At 30.5% G+C, this 23,956-nt stretch overlaps 1 protein-coding gene across 1 annotated transcript in view; it reads left to right on the top strand.

Annotated features, from left to right (window-relative positions):
* LOC108903550 (transcription factor SOX-13) overlaps window positions 1-23,956 on the top strand; it is a 151,735-nt gene that overhangs the window by 117,617 nt on the left and 10,162 nt on the right. Inside the window, exon 5 of the mRNA XM_018705772.1 lies at window positions 22,487-22,738. Coding sequence (XP_018561288.1) covers window positions 22,487-22,738 — 252 coding nt within the window. The remainder of the gene's footprint in view (window positions 1-22,486; window positions 22,739-23,956) is intronic.

The following is a 23,956-nucleotide window of genomic DNA, read 5'->3' as shown; positions in this document are numbered from 1 at the left end:
ACAGTAGATAATGCAATTGCAACCCTCGAATAATAATCAGAACAAATTTTCAAACTATGTTACTGAAATAAAGGACTGATGACCACCAGTGACCCTAAAATCTAAACTACAGTTATTTTTAAACTGAAAATATTACGAGAATAAGTACCTACTCTGCGGACTAATGTCCCGAGTAACATTGAATTATTCCCATAATATCTACTTAGTAGAAAACCAAAGTTAGTTGTTACCAAAATCAATCTTAAAATTGTTTAGAACAATTTACTTTTTTTTCGAAATTGCAGTCTGAATAGCAGTTTAAATGGAAAACCATTTTTTAAAATGCCGCCGGTATATAAAACCTGTGTTTCACATCATTCTATCCTGGAGCTATTTCAACTGTTATTAAGATAAGATATTATTGCTAAATATTATTATTACCATCCAGTCTTGGCAGAGTTAATAACTGTACGGTTGTAAATCTAATGTGTTTATTTATAAGAAAGAATACAAACCATATTGTTACTTACAGTTTGGCTGTTTACTCTTCTTTGACACCTAATTAAAATTGAAATAACAGAGACACACCAAGGAAAATAAAAATCATGTTAGAGTTAATTAGTTTCGTTTTATAACCAAGCAGCGAGTCAAATTGATTCAAAAGTAGCACGGGGGACAGGACGGAACAAAGAAAAACAAACACGGGCTCTTTGAATGGTATTCATCAGGCCGTCCCATTTTGTGAACAAACAATAGGAAACCATTAATGATTCCGATGATATCTGGATATTTTAAACAAAGTCGCTTTCATATGCGTCATTATTTAATTGTTCAACAAAGTTGACTAACTCACCGAATGTTTGTAATAAATCCCGTGTATCGATAATTGAATATAAACATCTGAGTTTATAAATATACTATATTTATGCTCTCAGATCGCGTCAGCGGTATGAAAATGTTTATTAATCAAATACATAGTTCTGAATTCACACCTTACTCTCATAATGAAACAACTATTGTTTGTCGGAATTAATCTTCCAACGGGAAACAAACGAAGACATTTATGTGTTTCTAATATAAATGTTATTGTTTGAGATTGAGTAATTTTTATAAATACTGAGAGAAAATAACTAAACCAAAGACATTATTATATGCAGAATATGTCTATTACCTCGATAAATTTACTAAGTCTGTCCAATATATTTATTCTTATGTGCTTAACATTTACTCCACGGATCACGGATACCTACTCTGTAAATATTGAGTTATATGACGGTGAATCACTCTTAATGAAAATTTTAGTAGATACTCCTAAACAGTACTTTTATAAGTTTAAAATATTAATATCTATCAAGTGTCTACCAAGTGGTGCCTTAAATCTCCTTTATCAAAACATTTCGCTTCTATTTGTAACACTAATATATCATTATTTTTTCTAACCTTGAATTTAACGTCAGAATACAATCTGTCTACCTTCAAGTCTCTCACTTGAATTCACCAATTTTTCTTAGAATACTTTTTGGCATAATTTTGAATGACTACCCCAAGAAAACCGATTTTAATTCCACGGACCAAATAAAAGAAAGTTAGAATAAAAAGTTTTAGGTTATAAAAATTGGGAAAAATACAAATAAAGTGAACTGAATATACTAAGAAATCACATGTTACAGCTCTGTATGGTACTGAATAACATAAAAATTTCTTTTACCAATCAAATGCAACTAATATAGAACGTTCTTATAGAGCGTGGCCCATTAAGGATTCTCTAACTTCTCAAAATGTTTGGAATGTACCAATTTCTTTAATTTATAGTGCTCTCTAAATTTATTTGTTATCCTGCTGGTATTTTACATCACTTTTAATCTTCATCTCTAATTTCTTGAATGTATAGTGCAAAATATATTTTTTGCAGTTTTGAAATTTTAAATTACAAAGTTTGTATTACAGTTTAAAAATTTAAAAACCACTGAAATTTTAAGATTGTCAAATTAGAGCAAATGATAGAGCAAACAGTGCACTATTTTCATATCTTTTTTATAATCAGACTATTTATTTATTTCTATGTAGTTTCAGCAATGCTATTTTGTGTTTTGTCCGGTAATTGTTGATTTCAGTGTTGGACAAATAAATTCTTTAGATAAATAAATATTTACATAAATTTATCTGATTTAATCAACAATATCAGATGACTAATTTATCATTAACAGGAAGTTCCAAAAAACTCCTTTATTTGATTTTTAATTTTTCAAGCCGGAAAGTTCCGAAAAAATCCTGACATGAAAATAATCTAAAATGAATAACAATTCGTGATCAATTGAATTTCTGTGACCGCCAGTTCTTGGTCAAAATCATGTTTTAAGGAATCCGAATCTTTTTACATACGCGCATGCAATTATGTTCTATATGTATAATTCTTTCCTTAAGATATATAATTTTGCTGCTTTTCCGAATCTAAAACATATGATCCAAAAGTTTAGGTACCCAGATAACTATTAGATTTACTGATATTAAAGTAATTAAACAATCTTCTGGAATATTCAGAACAAATATTTATTTTTCAGAAAGATGTAAAAATAAAGGACAATATTGAAGCTGAATTTGAACATTTGAAAACAATTAGAATTAGTTTTATCACTATTTAATTGATTTATTGTTATATTTTAGGTTTTTAATTATCTTAGTTGCCAAAAACGGCATAACCTTAAAAATGACTAATAACAGAAGCCAAAATTTAAAGTTTTCAATTGTCCTCCACTTATTTTGAACGTCTCCCTTGTATAAATCAATTAGTTGCGATTTTAATTATCATATTTTAAAGAAATGTTTTCCCGCATTCGTATATAATCAAATTCGGCCTTTGGGAGACACTTTTATCAAATTTCCGCCCCGCTCCTCTAGTCCATTCACCAACACCTCCTGAAACGCATGTAAAATCATTCAGAAGCGGAAACATTTTTAGCAGCGCTGTAATGAGTTACAGACAATAGAATATTGTGCTTTGAAGATCTGTTTTAAATCAAGTAGGCTGCAGATATAGCCAACGTTCTCCACGCCCGCCCCAGCAACTAACATATGCTTGCCAGATGTAGAGCAGCAATTTTGCGAAACAATATATTCAATTTTATGAAAACATTACATTGTCTTGGCAAACAGTCCGGGTATTATGTTCCTCAGATGTCACTCGTATCGTTCTCGCACACAATCAACCCATTTAAATTGAATATAATATGCACCATAACTCGCCTTCTAATAAAGCATGTGGATATTAGTTTATAATTCTTTTGATGTTATTGTAATAAACGGCACCATAACCTAATATAACATGATGTTAATACAACCAACTATGTAAACAAATGCATGATTTAGAAACCGACCTGAAAAAATAATTTCGTTAATATTTCTGTATTGTCTAATAAATCATAAGCGGGCTACGAATTTATTATCATCTGGCTTTATGGTTGGCGTTTTTATTATTTCCGCCTCTGTTTTCTTTATGCTATTTATTGTTCTTATTACATCCAGTCGGTGTTATTCAGATTTAATTTTAGTACATATATACTATTTACGTTATTATATGCACGTATCAAGCTTCTCACATTTCCTCAGAGCCAACACAAGATCAGTATCTCGTCAAAACTTAATATTAAATACTTAGTCGCGTTGCTATATTCGAACATCGATGAGTCGACGTCCGCTATTTTATTGTTGAAAGCCAGTAGAAAAGGTCTCCCATCTGCTCTTTCATTAGCAACATGTTTTTTTTTAAACAATTTGTGTTGAAAATCAGTTTTTCCAATATACACTCATGGTCAAAATTATCGAATATTTTTTGTTATCACTATTACTCGAATACGATTTTAAATTAACGGTGTAAAATTATATATGTGTTAGTTGATATTATTCATCTAGTAAGTGAATACACTCAATTGTTTTAAAATGTTTTGACATTTAATCCATTTTAATGGAGTTATTTTCTATCACGCGTATTGTCACTTAAAAATTCCTCACATAATTCAAGAAACATAGTGAATTAAGTTATTTGTAGTGAAGCTTAGTAAGTGTTACTGATTTTAATTTGTTGTTTCCTCTATTTAAAAATTAAATATGCCACCAGTTAGACACTGCAGTGAAGCTGAGGCGGCGCAAATTGTAACTCTACATGAAGAAGGGTATAGACAAAAAGATATTGCACGACGTCTCAGGAGAGGTCAATCTACAGTATCGAATATTTTAAAAAGGTATTAAGAGACTGGAGATTTTGTGCGAAGGCCTGGTCAAGGGCACAAAAGGTGTACAACAGCAATTGATGACCGGTTTTTGATCCTTACTTCTGCCCGAAATCGCACACTGACATCCACACACCTCAAAAATGAGTTATTAAATGTTAGACAAGTTAATGTTAGTTCGAAAACTGTTAGACGAAGATTGAAACATGTAGGTTTAAAGCCAAGACGGCCTGCCAAAGTTCCACGACTTCTCCAAAATCACAAAACTCAGCGATTAGAATTTGCCAGAACGCATATTCAGTGGGATATCAAGAATTGGAAAAATGTTCTGTTCACTGATGAGATTAGAATACAATTATGGAAGCCAGATGGACGAAATCACGTCTATAGAAGAGTTGGAGAACGATATAACAGCTGCAATCTCATACAGACTGTTAGTTTTGGAGGTGGCGGCATAATGCTTTGGGGAGACATAAGTTGGGAAGGACGCACCGAACTCGTGGAAGTCATTGGACGAATGACCAGTGACTGGTATATCGAAAACATTCTCCAAGATCACGTTTTGCCATATATGGGTCACATTAGATACGACAGGTTCGTATTTATGCACGATAACGCTCGACCACACGCAGCTGGCATAGTGACTAATTACCTTGATACAGTGCAGATTCAAAAATTAGATTGGCCGCAATATAACCCAGACTTAAATCATATTGAACACTTATGGGATCAACTAAAACGCCGCATACGACAAAGAAATCCTGTTCCAAATACTCTAGAAGAACTTCGACTTGCAGCACAATATGAATGGAACGCAATTCCTCAAGATTTTATTAAAACTCTAATTAGTAGCATGTTGAGAAGGATGCAAGCAGTAATTAGAGCTCGAGGTGGGAATACTCGTTATTAACTATGCTCTATTATTCAAATCAAAAGAGAGTATTTGCTTATATAAGTAACATTTAAGATAAAAATAATTATCCTTAATTTTCATATTACTTAGCATAATTTTTTTTTACTACTTTCTATTGATAAAGACTTAATATTCTCTACTTAAAATGTGTAAAATAAACTATTATTTCTTCTATAACGCGTTTCTTTCGGTAACATTTACTAATAACTTAAAAAAATGCGAAAATTTAAATATTCGATAATTTTGTCCACGAGTGTATATATTGGAAAAACTTAATTTTAAAGAAAAGTATTCAACAGACAAAATATGCACAATAAAAAAAATCTACAAAATGCCGCCTGATAGATTAAAATCGGGTAAATTGTTTAAAGTTATTGCAAAAAACATAAAAAAAAAACAGGAAAAACGGCATTTTTATTCATAATTATCCATAACTCTTTGTATTATGGAATAGATATCCTTTTGTGTAGGTAACAGTATTTTTTTTAATTAATGAAATATGTATCAAATTTAAAACATATGTTTTACAACTGCAAAAGCTATAAATGAAAAATTATATAAAACCATACCAATGAATACCAGGTAGGTATTATCAGTTTACTTGCTAAAATAATAACAATTATTGCAAGCAGACAATAAATCTAACGAATAAACAAAGAAAAAAATCTCACTGGTAATACATTATTTATTTATTTATTTATTTACAGTACAGCTGCCCAGACAGATACAAATCCAATTAAAGGGCAGGAGAAACAATAAACGATTACATAAAAAAGCATAATACATGAAAAATAGATACGAAAATACAAGCTTAATTACATAACTACAAAGTGAACAAAAAATAAGTTTAATAAAGTATTATAAATAATTTAAAATTGTAACATATAAAATGATGGTCGGGTTATAAATCTAAATTTAAAATACAACGTCTTATATTACTGACGGCACAGTTTAAAATATCAAATTTGGTACTATAATCATTTACATAATATGTACACATTTGATAAATTGGAGAATGTTTAAGAACATTCGTTCTCGCAGTGGACAAATAAAATAATATCTACATTCGAGCGAGTTCGAACACAAGGAATATTAAAGTAAATACTACTCAAAATGTCAGGGCAATCTATTTACGAGGACAACAATTTGTACAGAAAAAGTATGGAAAAATAGACCCGACGCAAGACCAACTCTTTAAAGTTAAATCTATTTAGCAGTTCTAACTACGGAATACCTTGAGGTGGGTAAGCATGACCAATTCGAAAACTGAGATATTTGACAAATTTTCTCTGAACCTTCTCCAAGTTAGAAATGTGAACCTCATATTGAGGATTCCAGATAACGGAAGCGTATTCTAACTTCGGCCTGACAAATGCATTAAAGAGTAATTTAAGGGTAGAAATATCCCTAAAATATCGCGAATTCTTCATAAAAAAACCCAAATTCTTGTAGGCGTTAGATATAATATAATCAATATGGGGAACAAAAGTCAATTTTGCATCAAAGATAACACCTACATCTTTAAATTGAGTGCATCTATTCAAAATAACATTATATTATAGTCAAGCTGAATAGCAACTTTTTTTCTGGTAAACCTCATAACGTTACACTTGGAGATATTCAATGATAACTTATTATTTTGGCACCATATATTTATTTTCGACAACTCTTGTTGCAAACGATAACAATCTTGTAATGATTCAATAGATGCAAATAGCTTCATGTCGTCAGCATATAAGAGGGTATGTGTCTGAATGTCTTTAAATATATCATTTATAAATATAATAAATAAGAGAGGCCCAAGTACCGACTCCTGCGGAACTCCAGATGTCGCCAACACGTTAATTGATTTATAGCCCCGATATTGAAGATTAAGAATTCTATTGCTTAAATAAGAATTAAAAAAACTAAGGAAATTTGTTGTTAATCCCAAGTTTGATACTTTATGTAACAATAGCCCATGATCAAGTTTGTCAAAGGCTTTCGATAAGTCTGTATATATAACATCCGTTTGCCCATTTTTATCCAAAGTATTAGCTATGGAGTTAGTGATAGTAACAAGATTTGTTGTTGTTGATCTTCCAGAAATAAAACCATGTTGTGAATAAGATATATGCGCTTTTGAATGGAAGCAAAGAATATCATAAATAACCATTTCGAACAGTTTTCCAAAGTTACATAGAATAACTATCGGTCTATAATTTTCAATGTTCATTCTGTCTCCTGTTTTGAAAATGGGACATATTTTTGACTTTTTCCAAATATCAGGAAAAGTGACAGATTTGAAAGATAAATTAAAAATAATGCTAAGTTATATTTTTTCTTTTATAAAAAAATAGATAAAAAGGGTGAGGAACAGTAATTATAAAGAATACGGGTCTTTACCATGATATTCCATAATGACTACAGTCGCAAACGACACCATATGCGTGCACAACACCAGTACGATTTACACCATCGGAACACTTCCGTCTTTATTCGCAAATTGGCGGTGTACAAAGAGTAAGTACGCTTATCATAGCAACGCGTTTACTTGATTGTTTTTACTGTTGTGTACATAATACGTTTAGTTAAGTTTCAATAATCTTGTTTAGCAAGCACAGTTAGTGGTACATATTAATAAAAAAAAAAGTAACTTACTAATAGATTTACCTATCCGATCTGTTTTCTAATTAGCTTAATTCAATGACACAGCTAGAAAGTTGGAACGTGTTAAGATTGTGATGCGAAAGTGTAACAATTGCAACTTTTACTTCTCAAGGATATTGTGACAGTTACATACAACAGTGCTTTCCAGTACAGCACCGTCGAGGAGTCCTACAACTTCTGCTACAAGAAGAACTTCCAATTTCTACTGCAATTTTTTGTCAATGACTGTAGTAGATTGAGGCAAGATTCGCAGTTTACACAAAGTATTACTTGGACGAATGGAACTGTGTGTGCAAGACAAGAAAGTCATGTTAGGCCAAGAAAAACCAGAAATTTTTCGCACACGGCGATGCTCACAAGGTCTAGAGCATGCCATTAGCAAAGCCACAAACATAATTCGTGAGCAGGAGCAGGAAACAAACCTTCGCAAATTATTATTAATAATAAATTTTATTTTTGTCACATTAAAAAAAATCACCTGTGTATATACACATTGATTTAATTTCAAAAATGGTGGGGAAAATGTCAATGGTATCTACACAAACGCAACTAGTGTCAAGTTCCCAATAAAATAATTAACTGATATTGACAAATCACCTAATTATAAATTATATTACACCTGATACCCTTCGCTAAGGTAATGAGCTGAACAACAAGATATATTAACATACAGATGAGGAATCGACGAAGCTCGATTTTAAGTGGAAATGCAAATCTTAATCCGCATTATTATAGCAGTGCATGCCCATATAATTACAAGAAACTGTCATGTACGATCAATGAGATCAAGTAGTCTGATATAATTCGTACTTCTCGGACTTTGTAACATACGCCTGCATACAACTTATCAAGATTACAACTCTGAATCATTACCCCGGCATATATTTTCTTTAACAACTGTCGTATAACTAAAATCATAATCCAGGATTTGACGTAAATGATAACACAGCCCCACAAAAAAATAAAAAATATCGGATCTGGTATTCAGACCCATGTATTTCCATGTATTTTTCTCGGCTGAATCCGAATTTACCTTCAGATTTGGCCCAACGGGTCTGAGTTTTCGGGAAACTTCAAAAAATTGGACGAAATTCGCAGAAAACGATAGACGAAAGTTATAAAAAATCAAATTATTCTACCACATCAATAGACGTATGATTTTTCACTCCTTTAATTCCAATGTATCATCATAGAGTCAGACAAGCTGGTCCAAATTCATTCAAAAACAGAAAATAGATTAAAAACGCCATTTTCATGGCATAATTCGTGTTGCAGAGTTCTGGATCCATCTTTTTATCCACCCACCCATTTATGAATTCATACTATCTTTCTATCCCGTCGTTCATGCATGAATACGCATATTTATTCATCCACCCGTACCACCTATAAAACCCACCCATCCACCCATCTATCCATCTACTTTTTGTACTGAGAGATGAGATAACAGCCTAGAAGATTGAGAATGCAATAAAACTTGTAGAATACTCTACTTTCTAAACAAAAGACAACGATATCTACAAATCATTCTTATTTTTGTTGCTATAACGTGTTCTCTTTTCTTCAAAGGATCTATGCAAAGGCTTACGCTTTCGTTTGGTCCTTCTATTTTTCGTTTCTCTTTTTAACAACCAACAAAAATCGGCCATCATGTTTTCATCCCATCTTCCTTGATATCGCTGTTCTATAACCTTCATATCCCGATGAAATCGTTCGCCTTGCTCTTCGCCAAGATCCAAGATTTTCAGGAAACCAATCCAGATGTGAATGAAAGAAGTGCAACTTGTAGTTCATTAAACATCCCAGATCTTGGAAGTCTTTTATTATTTTTGATACAATTTCTTCGTATTTAGGACTCTCCTTGTTTCCTAAAAAATTTGTCGCTACAACTTTGAAACTAGTCCAAGCACTCTTATCAATGCTACTCATTGTAGTGATGAATGCTGCATCCTTAAACAATGTCCAAATCTGAGGTCCATCGAATACACCTTCTTTCAATTTCGCCTCAGAAGTATTCGGAAATTTTCGACCTGTATAGGGCGAAAATTTTTTTAGGAAACAACAAGAGTCCTAAATACGAAGAAAATGTATCAAAAATGATAAAAGACTTCCAAGATCTGGGATGTTTGATGAACTACAAGTTGCACTTCCATCATTCACATCTGGATTGGTTTTCTGAAAATCTTGGAGATTATAGCAAAGAACAAGGCGAACGATTTCATCAGAATATGAAGGTTATAGAACAGCTATATCAAGGAAGATGGGATGAAAACATGATGGCCGATTTTTGTTGGTTGTTAAAAAGAGAAACGAAAAATAGAGAGACTAAACGAAAGCGTAACTCTTTGCACATATCGTTTGAAGAAAAAAGAACACGTTACAGCAACGAAAATAAGAATGATTTGTAGATATCGTTTTCTTTTGTTTAGAAAGTAGAGTATTCTACAAGTTTTATTGCATTCTCAATCTTCTGTTATCTCATCTCTCAGTCTCTCAGTACAAAAAGTAGATGGATAGATGGGTGGATGGGTGGGTTTCATAGGTGGTATAGGTGGATGATAGAAAGGTGTATGAATTCATAAATGGGTGGGTGGATAAAAAGATGGATCCAAAAATCTGCAACACGAATTATGCCATGAAAATAGCGTTTTTAATATATTTTCTGTTTTTGAATGAAATTGGACGAGCTTGTCTGACTCTATGATGATAAATTGGAACTAAACAAGTGAAAAATCATACGTCTAGTCAGCTGGTAGAATAATTTGTTTTTTTATTACTTTCGTCGACCGTAAATTACGTTTTTTGTGATGAATTTTGACCTGTTTTGAATTTTCCCGAAAACTCAGACCCGTTGGGCCAAATCTGAAGGCAGATTTCGGATTCAGCGGAAAAAATACATGGAAATACAAGGGTCTGTATACCAGATCCGACATTTTTTTTTGTGGGGCCGTGTAATTGGTGATTGAAACAAAGAATTTTCAGCAGCGGAAACGATAACGAAAGTAGATAGTTTCTCACGAAGCATTCTTTAGTATTCTTTATTATTTTTATCGCCTTGAAGGCTGGCGTTTTATAAACAAGAAAGAGAACTTTTAGTAAGACAATGATAGAACAAGTAGATCCATCCAGGAAGTGACGAAGCGTAACCCTAAACTAGAGCAACTTCCTTTAATTTTTCGCATTGAAAGATCACTGAGAACATGTAAACGTCAGAAAATGTACCTCTCCTGATTTGTCCAGCAAATTTGTAAAGAGACTCAATAATTGTGATTACTCATTAATTGTGATACTTTATTAAAAGCACTCTACGGGTTGTGATTATATGTATAGTACCATATCTGATTACCTGTATGTTCAACAGGCGTACAAAATTCAGGAAACATAAGATAAACATACAAATATACTTTCTTCCTTAATTTGAATGCTTTGTCAGTTGTCCTATATCCTGAACAAACCTTATATAACTGGTATAGTGAAGAGATGTTGTTTCTGACTTACTTAGATCTTCTAAAAGGTTGGACAAAAAATTGATCATATAAATACCCCCTTAAGGTAAATTATAAATGGAAACCAGTACCTACCGGTTTCCAATTTTAAAACAAACAAACAGATATCCTCTAGAATACAAGGAGAAACGAAAATATGGAGCACGCTACAAATAACTGACTACACTGTAAAAAAATCGTTATGAGTGAAAGCAATAAAGGTTCGGAGTAGATCCATTGAGTGAAATTATTCAGTACATTTTCACTCAATATTGGATATTTTGATCATCTTACTCATTTGTGATTATATTGAAACTAAAACTGAGTACGTTTCACTTAAATATAGGTACTTCTTAAATAAATTCTTCACATAAACTCGTATTTGGTCCACTTGTACCTAAATCAGAATAAAAATGTCGTCATTACTGAGTGATTCCACTCCTAATTTGAAAGTTTATCATCTGCAGAACACGCTGTATAGCGTCTAATTAATTTCAACTCTGTATATCATTTATGAGTGATTTATTTTTGCACTCAATATTTAGTTAATTAAAAACCAAGTTTGAGTAAAAAATGACTCAATAATAGTTAAATTTAAATCATATTAGAGAAAAAGTCAACTCTAAATTGGTTTTATATAGTCAGAATAGAGTCAAAAGTCACTCAAATAATAGTTAGCAGTAACTCGGATTTGAATAAAACTTACTCACTTCTGATGCAATAGTTTCACTCAGTTGTACTAACACAGTGAAAATAAAATTTCACTCAATCGGATGTGGACAGAAATTGATATATTATTGAGTAAAATTGAGTGAAATTTGAGTGAAATATTTTTTTACAGTGTACTGACTTGTTTTAATTGCAGACATGTTGATAAACAATTATTTTAAAAAGTATGAAGCAAATCAAATATTAAAATTTTGCTAAAGTTTTGGCCTAAAAAGCAACTTCAAATAACGACTATTAAATTATAAATTAGCAGTAAACTACATATTGCATGTGCAATTCAGTGTTGGACGGGACTTTAGACCGCAGAGCAGTTGTTTCCTATAATATTAATAGTTAATAATTGATAGTTTGCCTATCGTGTTACTTTCTAGATATTATTGTCAAAGAGCATACCTATATGACTTATTAGATAAAATATTTTAGAACCAGTTTTAAACTTAATTTGAATTAGCTTAATATATTTAAAATTAAAATAATAGTACAAAAGCTAGCAATTAAAAAAGACAGTTTTATACTTCTCATTTCTTTGTTAACTATTTTTGTATAAACAAAATGATCGATTTTTTCAATGTCGGAGCTAATATACAATACAAATATTAACAATTTTGCTAAAAAACGCGGATAAAGTATTATTCTCACGTTGCGTATTGTCTTTACAATATGAACTTATAAAAAATGTTATACAATCTATTTTCATGTAAACAATACGTCTATTAAATGAAAAAAACACATATTCTTAATTTAACTGTGGAAAACGTACTTCACGTTGGTATGTACGAAACGTTGATTTATTTAAAAATAATGAAGGGTTTAGTCAAACATTTCTATCCAAACATCTAAAAGGAATTTTTCTCCGGCACACATATACATTCCATTAATCAAATTATAATAATATGGTATTGTCAAACAAACGACAAGCAAGAGGAAAATGAAGTAGTCATGTCACGAAAAAAGTATATAGTATATTATTGTTTATTTTCCCGGACCGAACTAGAACAAGAAATACTTTCCGCTTCTTTTTTCTTTTGTAGGTGTATTTAAATAGAAAGAGTACATAAATAATAATTAACTGCCGTAGAATTTATATTTAATTTACCATTTATAGGAAGGGAAAAACAAATATAATTGCATGAACATTCAAAAACAAATGTACCAAGAAACAAGATACAAAATAAGAAAAAAAAACTTATTCTGGTAGAAAGAGAATTTTACAAACTTAGGAAATATGTTGGTTTTTCCGTTTTCTTTATTTTAAACTTCAAGACCCTTAATTATTGCCATCGAGTGTTAAAATTTCGCCCGTCTATTTTACGAATGCGTTCGGCGTTATATCTACGTGCAAAATACATGAAAGTGGAAATCTTCCACATTTAGCACGACGGAGAGATCGCTGAAGACAAGGGATACGAGTTGGCAAGTATTCTCAAAGAACAAGAAGAACAAGAAGAGGATAGGCAGGCAGATATTCTGGTGTCGGTCATTATTACGACATGATGTATCACTTCCGGTGCGTGTGTTAATTACTCGGCCAGCTAAGAACAAGAACAGGCGTTGTCGGGACTGATGGGGGAAAGTGGAGTTGCACGTGATACCCCAATTGATAACATGAAATTGACTTTTTACGGGCAGCGAATAAAGATGTTAATGTGTCTTAATCGATTAAATTCAAGATGAAAAAAGGTATGGAACTAAATAATCCATTTTTGTAGGGTGATTCGGATAGACGACCCATACATAGCTTCAAGAAAAAAATGTATGTTAAAAATTACAAAATATAAATAACTACAGTTAGTGACGCACATAACCAATAAATTGTATTTAAGATGTATTTAACTTTTCTCCAATTGTGTTAAATATAAATGCACCTTCTATTCTGTTATGAACACAAATTTTCTATAAAAAGTATATTGCAGCTTTTGCTACCTCATTACTACTGAAAATTTTAAAAATACTTTACAAATTGTTACAAATTTTATAGAAATTGTCTTGGGATACTGAAAAAAAATTATTGCACACAAAAATTTTAATTAAACAATTAACGTATTAATAAAAGTTTCAAAACCAATATACATAAATATCGGTGGAACAGTACACTTTAAAAAAAACACAAACTGTAATCGAGTGCAGTTAACTCATCAACCCTACTAGACTTTATATTTTTGGGGATGCTCTTTTAGATGGTGCAGAATTTGAAATAAAAAAGTTGTTCAGATCACGAAAACGGGTCCATATTGAAAAATATCGCACTTTTTTCCTGTTTTCAGTGTTTATACTGTGTTTTGATGACATTGTCGCTAAGGTACATGCCTAAAACCATTAGCAACGATGCATAAAATCACTCAACTTAAAGGATCCATCGATTTTCTCACTTGATAAACCAATATGGCGGCTGAACCTGAAAATAGTGGCATTAGATTTTACGACGGTTTTTCTGGAAAACAGCGGGTTTTCTAGAAAAATTTAAAGAGACAAAAAGTCTTAGAATTGGTCAAAGAAAATTGGAATTTTTCAAATTTTCAACTTGATCAATTTTCCGTTCGCATTGATTTTAGGCAGATACCTTAGCGACAAAGTCTTCACAACACGGTATGAAGATTGAAAATAGGAAAAAATTGCGATGATTTTCAACTTGGAAGCCCGTACCTTGGTCTAAATAATTTTTTCAAATGCTTTGGATGCTATATGAAAGAGCATCTCCAAAAACATAAAGCATAATAGGTTTGATTTGATTCTTCGCCCGGATAGAATGGTGGTCATGGTTCAAAAATACCTCTTCGAAAATTTTGAACGTTTATGATTGCAACTTCTTATGTCTTCATACATCTCTCATAGGTATTTTGATTCTATCAAGTGTGAATAAATAAGAAATTTTGACAAAGTACTGATATCTTCCAATTTTTACGCAAATTTCTTTATTGCAGTTGTTTTGTATAATTATTCACAACCATGATGGATACCAAGCACAACATTTAACAGAATTTAATCGCGTAATAGCCACAGGTGCAACATAAAATTCTTACTGTACATACCAGTCAGATGCATTTCAATATTTTAAATAGGTACAATATTGCGGTAAAATTAGTTTTACTATTTTTTACTACAAATTCAAAGCATATATAAATTGTAGAATGCAATAGCACCATATTGTTAAACTTTACTGCAATAATATTAATACATTTTTTGTTGAATTATACGAAAATTATTTTTATACATCATTACAATTGTGACAGTTGCCTGCACAAAGTGGAGAACTATAATAATATAGTAATTTTTTTAAGTTTAAATTATATTGAGATTTCAAAATATATAATTTTCTTAAAGTTACCTAAATGCCTATGAGTACAAATAAAACAAACATGTCTTGTTATGAATGACTGGTAATGGAGAAATATTAGTTTTGTCAATCAATACATAATCGACAGCTTTGTGCGGTAGCTGGTTTTTGATGTTTGTTTATTATTTTAATTAACGTTTATTTGTATTAACGTGACAAAAGTTTATAATGTTCAATATGATTTAGGTTTGACTCATACATTTATGGTTATAAAAAGAAACTAATAAAAACGTGAAAATAATACCTAAGATATCATTAATGTTAATATGTACTAATTGGGACGATATTATTCATTAAAATTGGGTATTTCCCGCGGTTCTATAAATAGGCGCCAACCTACTTCTTTATTATCACAAACTACACAATGCATACTTGTTTTAAATCAAAAAGTTCCTCCGAATACAAACAGTTGTAGGTACGTTACATCCAAACAACTTTTTTTATTTCTTTGATGTTCTTATAAATATTATCTTACTCTCATATAATCCCTATTATCAAAGAACACGAAATGTGTACATATCTAAGCACACACCTCTGACAATATAATTCATCTTCCAAAAGTTTATTAAAAAAATCGCTGCCTTAAAATATTGTAACCGACCGTATTTTCACCTGCTGAAATTCAATTTAAAAATGCCTCGGTTACTGATTTCTAAATATTTATGTAAAATATTACAGTAGAATTACGTGCAATAATGAGAAATTAGATCCGGCAAAATATTTCTGCTAAAAAATTACTATAACAGTTTTCTATTAACTGAGATATAGAGCCACTAACGACCTGTTGAAATAATTGAAAAAATATTTCTATCACAATTTACCTGACGGTAATATTTCAAGTTTAAGTTTTTTCATAGCCGTCTCCATTTGGCCGTTTAAACGATTTAAATAATTTCGTTAATGAGACAAAGTAAATATTTACAGTTAAAAAATCGAATACAGTACATCTTGAGAAAGTGTTTTCCTACTTTTCGTTTTAGAATTTTAGTATTTCGATCTATATTAAAAAACATATATTCTATGATTTTATGGATAATTTTATATCTACTAGGTTTAGTGACAGTGACAGTTTATTAACTGGTATGTATGGATACAAACAAATTAATTACTATCACATTATTATTATCACATAAATAAATTTAAAATAATTCTAAAACTAGAAGTTGATACTAACGATGTGACTATTTTGAAGCCTATATATTCTTTTGCATATATCTCACCAATAATACCCATAGACAACTAGTCTATCCAAATAGTACTAACAAAAAAAGAACAAGCATGACATAACGAAATCATCAAAGATCTATCTAATCTTCAAATGTTTTAACTAGAATGACTGAAAATATAATCGAAACGTCGGCAAAAAAATGAGTCTTTGTTTATCGTCCTAAACCCATACCTCTCGAAGCAATTATTACAATTGAGGACACAATTGTACTATACATATCATAGTGGAACAGACAGACATACAGAGAAAATAATCTTTAAAGAGAGAATACTTATTATCTGGTCCGACGACTTTATGTCGGGTTGTTTATTTTCTTAATTCTCCAAATGCGACCCCTTTCCGTCCCAGTCACACCTACATGGTAGAATGAGTTTTTGTGGCGTTTCGCTCAGAAAACGGCCTTTGATGTTATGTTAGATCGTTTAAGTGTTTATGGTTAATATGTACGAGTATCACCTAATGCTGAGACGTTTTACATAATGAATGCGTTTATAGTAAAACAAAATGAATAGCTAACTTAATCTCCGTACAGCTTTAATAATGTGTGGGCTGGTTCTTGGAAAATCCATAAATGTTCTTTTAGTTCTATTATTAATTTTTATAGTATGCTAGAGATTTTCATTCTTGTTGATGATTTTTTTACTAGTCTTTTGTCGCCTCGTAAAAAGTTATGAGATGAATACATACCACTTATAGTTTGTGGAAGACAAAGAAGAATATTTCCTCTAAAATAATGGATAGTAAAAATTAATTGTTATGTTGTATTAATTAATATTTAAAAGCGGAATTCGAGACAATGTGTTAAATATAACTAACTTTAATGACATTAACTTCAGCCTTTGTTAAGTGTTCCCTGAACATTTAAATATAAATTATACCCTGAAAAGATATTCTACGATTACTACCTAAATTATTATAATTATTTTATTATTTATTTGTTGAGTACCTACTTATACAGAGTGTAACAGTGGCATTGCGACCAACAAAAAAAATATTTGTGGAATGTGAATTATTATATATTTTTTATTTGACTCGAAATCAAATAAAATTCAATTTTAGCGCTAAAGATTAAGCAAATTCATTCATTCACGTATTCACGTATTCACGACCTCTTGTTTATTTTTTAATTCTATGTAGTCAAAAATTATAACATGTCATAAAAATGGTTTGTATTACTAAAATTAAAATTTCACGTCTTTCGAAATATATAAAATAGAACAAAAGTTAAAAAATATGATCTATTGGGATTAACAATAAAAATTATTTTCTACAATTACATACTTATTTGTAGATACAATTTTATTTAATCAGGTGTTTAAGATACTAAGAAAAATAAATTTTAAATAACCCCAAAATAAACAAAGAAATCATTTTATTAACTTAATTTTTGTTTAATATCCCACACCGAGAAAATGGGTATATTATTAGAGGTTTTGTTATAGACAGGAACTTGTAACTAACAAAAATTCCGTTAATAACACTTTAATAAAACAAATACTTAATTTTATATCGGTTTCTTAAATAATTAATTCAAAGTTCTACTATAAATCACAAAAAGAATCATTTTATAAAAACTGACATACGAGTAAACATTTTGAACATTTTTCTTTAGCGTTTTTCGAAAGTTTTAGAAATACCTATGCATAACAAAAAATATTGGTAATTTTTCAGTTAAAAATAACAAGACTATTATATGATATGATTTTACTAAATACTTGGAACTTGTATACAAATTACTGTGAAAATAATAATAAATACATAAATACAAATTTTTCAAAATACATTGGTGATTTTACAAAATATAAAATACTAAAACGATGGACAATATTAAGAAAATAATACTGAACTAAATATTATATTGAAGATATCCAGTGTCATAATTCACAGTAAATCAGAAGACTGAAGTAAACCTTTCTTAAGTAAACTTTTACTGTAAATAACATTTCTTGGGGCATAGTACAATGTAGCATTTTTGGAAACGTTTAGACAAATAACTGTTTACGGCATATGCGGGGGTACAAACTCATCCCAACTTCCAGTGATTTACCTTTTTGCATTACATATTTCGTTCACCTGACATTGACAAATATGTAATAGGAACTGACATATTAATTGTTTTTAGAGATTGGGAAAAATTGAAAATAAAGAAAAACATCACTTTGTATGAAAAATAATGACATAATGTTACAATATTATTATTGTAAGCAAATTACAAACATCTTGATAATGTGGCCAATTTATGATGACGTATCAATTAGGAGGAAAATTATAGTTAATGAATTGGCACACTGAAAAAATTGTGAGATATTAAAAAAATAGATTTTATTTGTAAATATTCACTACTGCTAAAAATACAATGAATATAAACAAAGCACTAACTTTGTTTATTAAGTACCTACTATTAGTACTACAAGTAAATCGATAAATTTGCTAGAAAAAGTTTTTTTTTTTCAGTCACCTCAATGAAAACTTTATATAAATTATACCTACATTTTTCCCAGTGTAGTAACTCCAAAAAGTCAAGTAGTGAAAGATCCTGCACGGCTTTAGGTTATCCGATTAATTTTTTCTAGAGACGTTTCACAAAGGTTACTGATTTTATTGCATTATTCTACTCATACTACTTTACAGTCATCATCACAAAACTAACTCGGACCGCTATAAGTAGAAAATACTTCATTTTCGGACCCAAATACTATGGAGACAGTAACACAAAACCAACAACTTGCCACAATTTCAGTCCATTTGACAGAGCCCACATTTTCATAATACCTTGTGGGGTCCTTTAAAGAAAAAATTGTCATGAAATCAAGCCAAATAACGTTAGAAAGCACAATTTTAAGTTAGGGGGGATTGTGTAACCTAATACATTTTTAAGGTATGGATTACCCACCAATATCCGTAAAACACACGCAAGGCAAAGCTACAGTGTAAGTGTAATATTTAGTTGGAAATTATATTCGCTCGGAATGCCTACACCATCCTATACGAGAAAGTAAGAGGTATGCAGTTAAGTATTAAAACTGCAGTGAATGGAGGATAAAATTGGACTCGTGCCGACATATATTTAGGAGCCGTAGGCGGCTTGGCAACCTGCGAATATTTTGAAAAAAAGATTATGGAGAATGTAACAGATGGACAATTCCTAAATGTATAACTTCTAAACAAAACTATTATGACACTTATTCGCTTTTAGATACAGACGGTTTTTCATTGTTAACTACCCGAGTCAGGAGTGGATCTCATTTGTTAGAACATATTTTTGTGTATGATTGGCGTGCATTCATATTTCAACACTGACAAAAGTGAGTCATCAGTCACTCACGGCTTAACTCCGATTTATTATTTTTATATATTGTTGCGTTGTCTTCGCCCGTGTATATCCGAAAATAACCAAACCTATTTACTGAAATATTCTCTTTATTTAATACACACCTGGTACCTTGTCAAGTTTTGCTACAGCTAGAAAATAAAAATGGTAATTATGTAATATATTTTCCTAATTATAGATAAAAAGGGATACGTACCATTTTATATAACGTTATTCAAAACATGTGTTAGAATATTTGTTTATCATTTTCAATAGATTTATGCAAAAAGAGATGCAACATACGTCATTTGGAATTAATTCATCATACAACAGCGTAATAATATGTGAAACATATTTTCTGGCGATAAAATACAGGATGCCCTAGGTATAAGCTGCAAAATTTTAATCACCACGCACTTCACTTGTCAAAAGCAACATCTTTTTTCTAATATTTTTCTTTTTCGACATATTAATATTGAAGATGACATAGATAATTTTTTAAAATTGAAAATTTTTATTACCACTATTGAAGTATAAGCCGATACGCTTACTTGAGTAAAAATCTAAAAAAAGCATTAGAAAAATGGGAATTATTGCTAGAACTTATGCCACCAATAAATTTGAAGACAGTGAAACATTCCATAAAGGACATGCATACTACTTTGATATATTTTTAATTCATAGACTGTTCTTTAGTGTTGTTTTAATCGACACAAAATATCAAGCAAGAGAGTAAGTTTTCGAAAAATCATTAGACAAAAGCTATTTCTTTAGGGCACCCTGTATAAGCATGCCAGTATTGGATTATCTATGTATATCTGTTTCCATTAAGACAATTCATTTAATAAGTAGAGATGTTCTAATCAACGGAATATTTGTATAGGCAGCGAGTGAATTTTTTGTTCATTTAAAAATAAAAAAGGTATGTTTGAACTGACAACACAACAACAACAGCAACAACAGGTATACATGTTTATGTTTTCTGTAGATTTAGATTTCATATTGATAAATCAATTTATTACAACAGTCGAATTTATTTTTTTATAAGAAAATTTTTAAGTTCAGTATTTAAATATGGTAAAATGGTAAAGATTATAGACATATTTTACGAAAAAATGCGTAAAAATCAAATTAAATGTAATTCATAGTACTGTAAGTTTAACCTCTACAATAACTCTCTACACTATAACAAATAGTAAAATAGAACAGAATAAAATATTTCTAGCTCAGATAAGGCACCAAAAAATTAATGATGCAAAGAAAGTTATAACACCTTCAGATTCTGGGCATCTGCCATTTCTTTCTTAAATATAAAGGATATTGTACTTACAAAAATCACCATCTATATATTACTAAATATTAGAAAAAGTTAAAAATAATATTGCTAAAATGTTCAGTTCAGTATTGAACAAGACAAATTTCGAGACAAATGATAAAAACAAGAGTAAAACCAGACTTATTTTCATTTGCCAAATAAAATACCCAAATAAAAATAAATAATTTCTGCTGAATTGTGATAGGTACTATTATTATTAACATTAAATATCGTATTTACAGTAAAATTTTATTCATCCCTTATTTATATATTCTTAAAGTAGTGAAATATAGAATAAAATTAAAAGCAGTGACCTTAATTTCACATAGCAATAATTTTACAATGATATATTTGCATGTATTGATATCCTTGAAGTAATATACGTGTAAGTATAAAATTTATATTAATAACTATATGAATTTAAATATGCTTCAATTTATCAATTATATTTATACAATTTATACAAAATGGCGAATGCGCAAGTTATAAAATGAGAAATCCGCAATATTTCTAATACATGAAATACTATAAAAAAAACGTACCTACATAATTTTACAACATTTTCAATAATTCTTAAATGTCTTTTGGCAAATCAAAAACTATACAAACATATATTTAAATTCTAGAAATTAGCAATCGACTATAGGAAGTAAAGTATATTTATATTTTTATAGTTCTAAAGTAAATTTTACGTATGACAAAAAAATATACCTTCGGTTTGTACATCACAGATATGCTGGTAGTACCTATATGAAATATAATAGAAAAAAATGTTGCCACAATAAATAATTACAAAAATAAAATTATGACAAAAATGTGTTTACGTTAAATTGTTAAAAAAGTCCTTTTATAAGCTTCTGGTTATTTAGTATTACCAATGATACAGTCATGACACAGTCATATGTTTAAACATGAGGGACAGATATATTTTTTTTAGTGAAGTACAAAAATCTTAAAAACAGCAATAAAAATTAACAAAGTAGGTCTATAATTTTTTTTGGGAGTGAAGACTACGAAAAGTACTCTGCCCTGAGAAGTCTGAGAAACTGTTCACTCTGTACGTAGTGACCATACTTGGAACACATAATTGATTTTCATATTAAAATGTTTATTATCATTTTAGGATATGGTACTATGTGCTTCAATAAAAGCAGCACTTTGACATTCTTTCTAGACGTCTATAACCTATTTGGATACAATTTTCTAAAATATTATATTACCAACAAGTACATGCCTGTGCCTTCTCACTAAGTAAAACTTTTGTCAAACACTAAATAATAGCTATGCAATAGAAAAAAATAACTTCTTATTGTTCTTCCAGGTTGCAAGCGCAAGTCAGCTGGTCAGTGACACGCACAAACAACAGCTCGAGCTACAAAGAAGACAACAGGAGCAACTCCTGCAGCAACAGCAGAAGCTGCAAGAAATTCAGGGTCAGATATCAGCGCAGTATGCGGCCAGTGGGGCGGTGGGTCCCCAAGGACTCATGTTCCTCCCTTTCCTTGAGCAATTGCGGGGGCTGCAACCCACGGGTTTACCCCCTACTGTGTCTAAATCTCCGCTTAGCAATCATGTGAGTAACGTAATACTGTAAATGTTTAATTTAGGCGGTGCAAAAACGTTTGCGTAAAGCAAAAAATGTAGTATGTTGTCTAGAGACAAAGCTACACTGTTAATAATTAGCGTGACTTATTGACTGAAGCCACTGAGTTAAAGTAATGAGTATATTTTCACTTAGTATAGAGCATTTTGACAATTTTACTCGATATTTACACTGACACTGATTAATTACGCTCTAATATAATAATGATTATAAATAAAAGACGTAAAAAACACACAATTTATTAGTGTTGATAAATTAATAAAAACATAAGGTTCAAAATTCTTAGGTCTTTAAACTTTGTTTCATTTTTTATCTTCATTTAAGATCTAGCAATTGTACGTAAATTTTATCAGAAACTGTTTGGTTTTATGTCCAAATGGTGGGGCTATTAAAAACTTAATAAACATTTTCAAGAAAACCATGAACGTGAAATCTTTTGCCATTATCTTTATAATGTATAGCAAACCTGTCTTCGATCATTTGTAGTTTCTAAGATGTTGTCCAAAATCCGTTTTAAGATATCTATTATTACACCAGGAAAATTAGCAAAAATAAAAGAGAAACTCGAAAAAAGTCCTATCCGTGAGATTATTGTAAACTTATCTAAAGGAACATAATACAAGACATCTCTCATCTCGTGAGTCAAAAACTTTTACTAGCTAACTTTTCTATTTAAACAAATAAGTTAGGAAAATAGTTTTTTCACTTTGCAAGGAAAACCATCAATTTTAGCGAAAAGTGACTCCCAAACAGGGAGTAAAAATATCTACAAAATGAGACTTGTTAAATTAAAACGGTTAATTAACAAAAAAGTTATTGCAAAAAAACAAGAAAAGTGCCCATTTTTAAATTTGTTTATAACTATCGTATTTATAGTTAAAATTTTATAAAACCTATGACAAGTTGAGGGTTTTGTCATACTTCAAAAGTGTGCCAAAAGTGGGCGCTGTAGGTGCAATAGTTTTCGCACAATTCTATTTGTTTATAACGGAGGCTCCAAAAGTTATGAACTTTAAGCCTCTGTACAGGCGTTAATTTTCAACCAAACATGATTCTGAAAGCGTCATTGTAATCTTAAAGACGCAATTAAGCGACCTATTAAAAAATATCACCGTTTTTTTGACATTAACATTCTCAAATTGTGCATTAAAAAACCGTGCGTTTTTCGCTTATAAACAATTTGAATAA

This window comes from Anoplophora glabripennis, unplaced genomic scaffold, assembly GCF_000390285.2.
Source record: "Anoplophora glabripennis isolate ALB-LARVAE unplaced genomic scaffold, Agla_2.0 scaffold23, whole genome shotgun sequence".
In the NCBI taxonomy this organism is placed as follows: domain Eukaryota; kingdom Metazoa; phylum Arthropoda; class Insecta; order Coleoptera; family Cerambycidae; genus Anoplophora; species Anoplophora glabripennis.
This window is presented reverse-complemented; position numbering and strand designations above follow the sequence as displayed.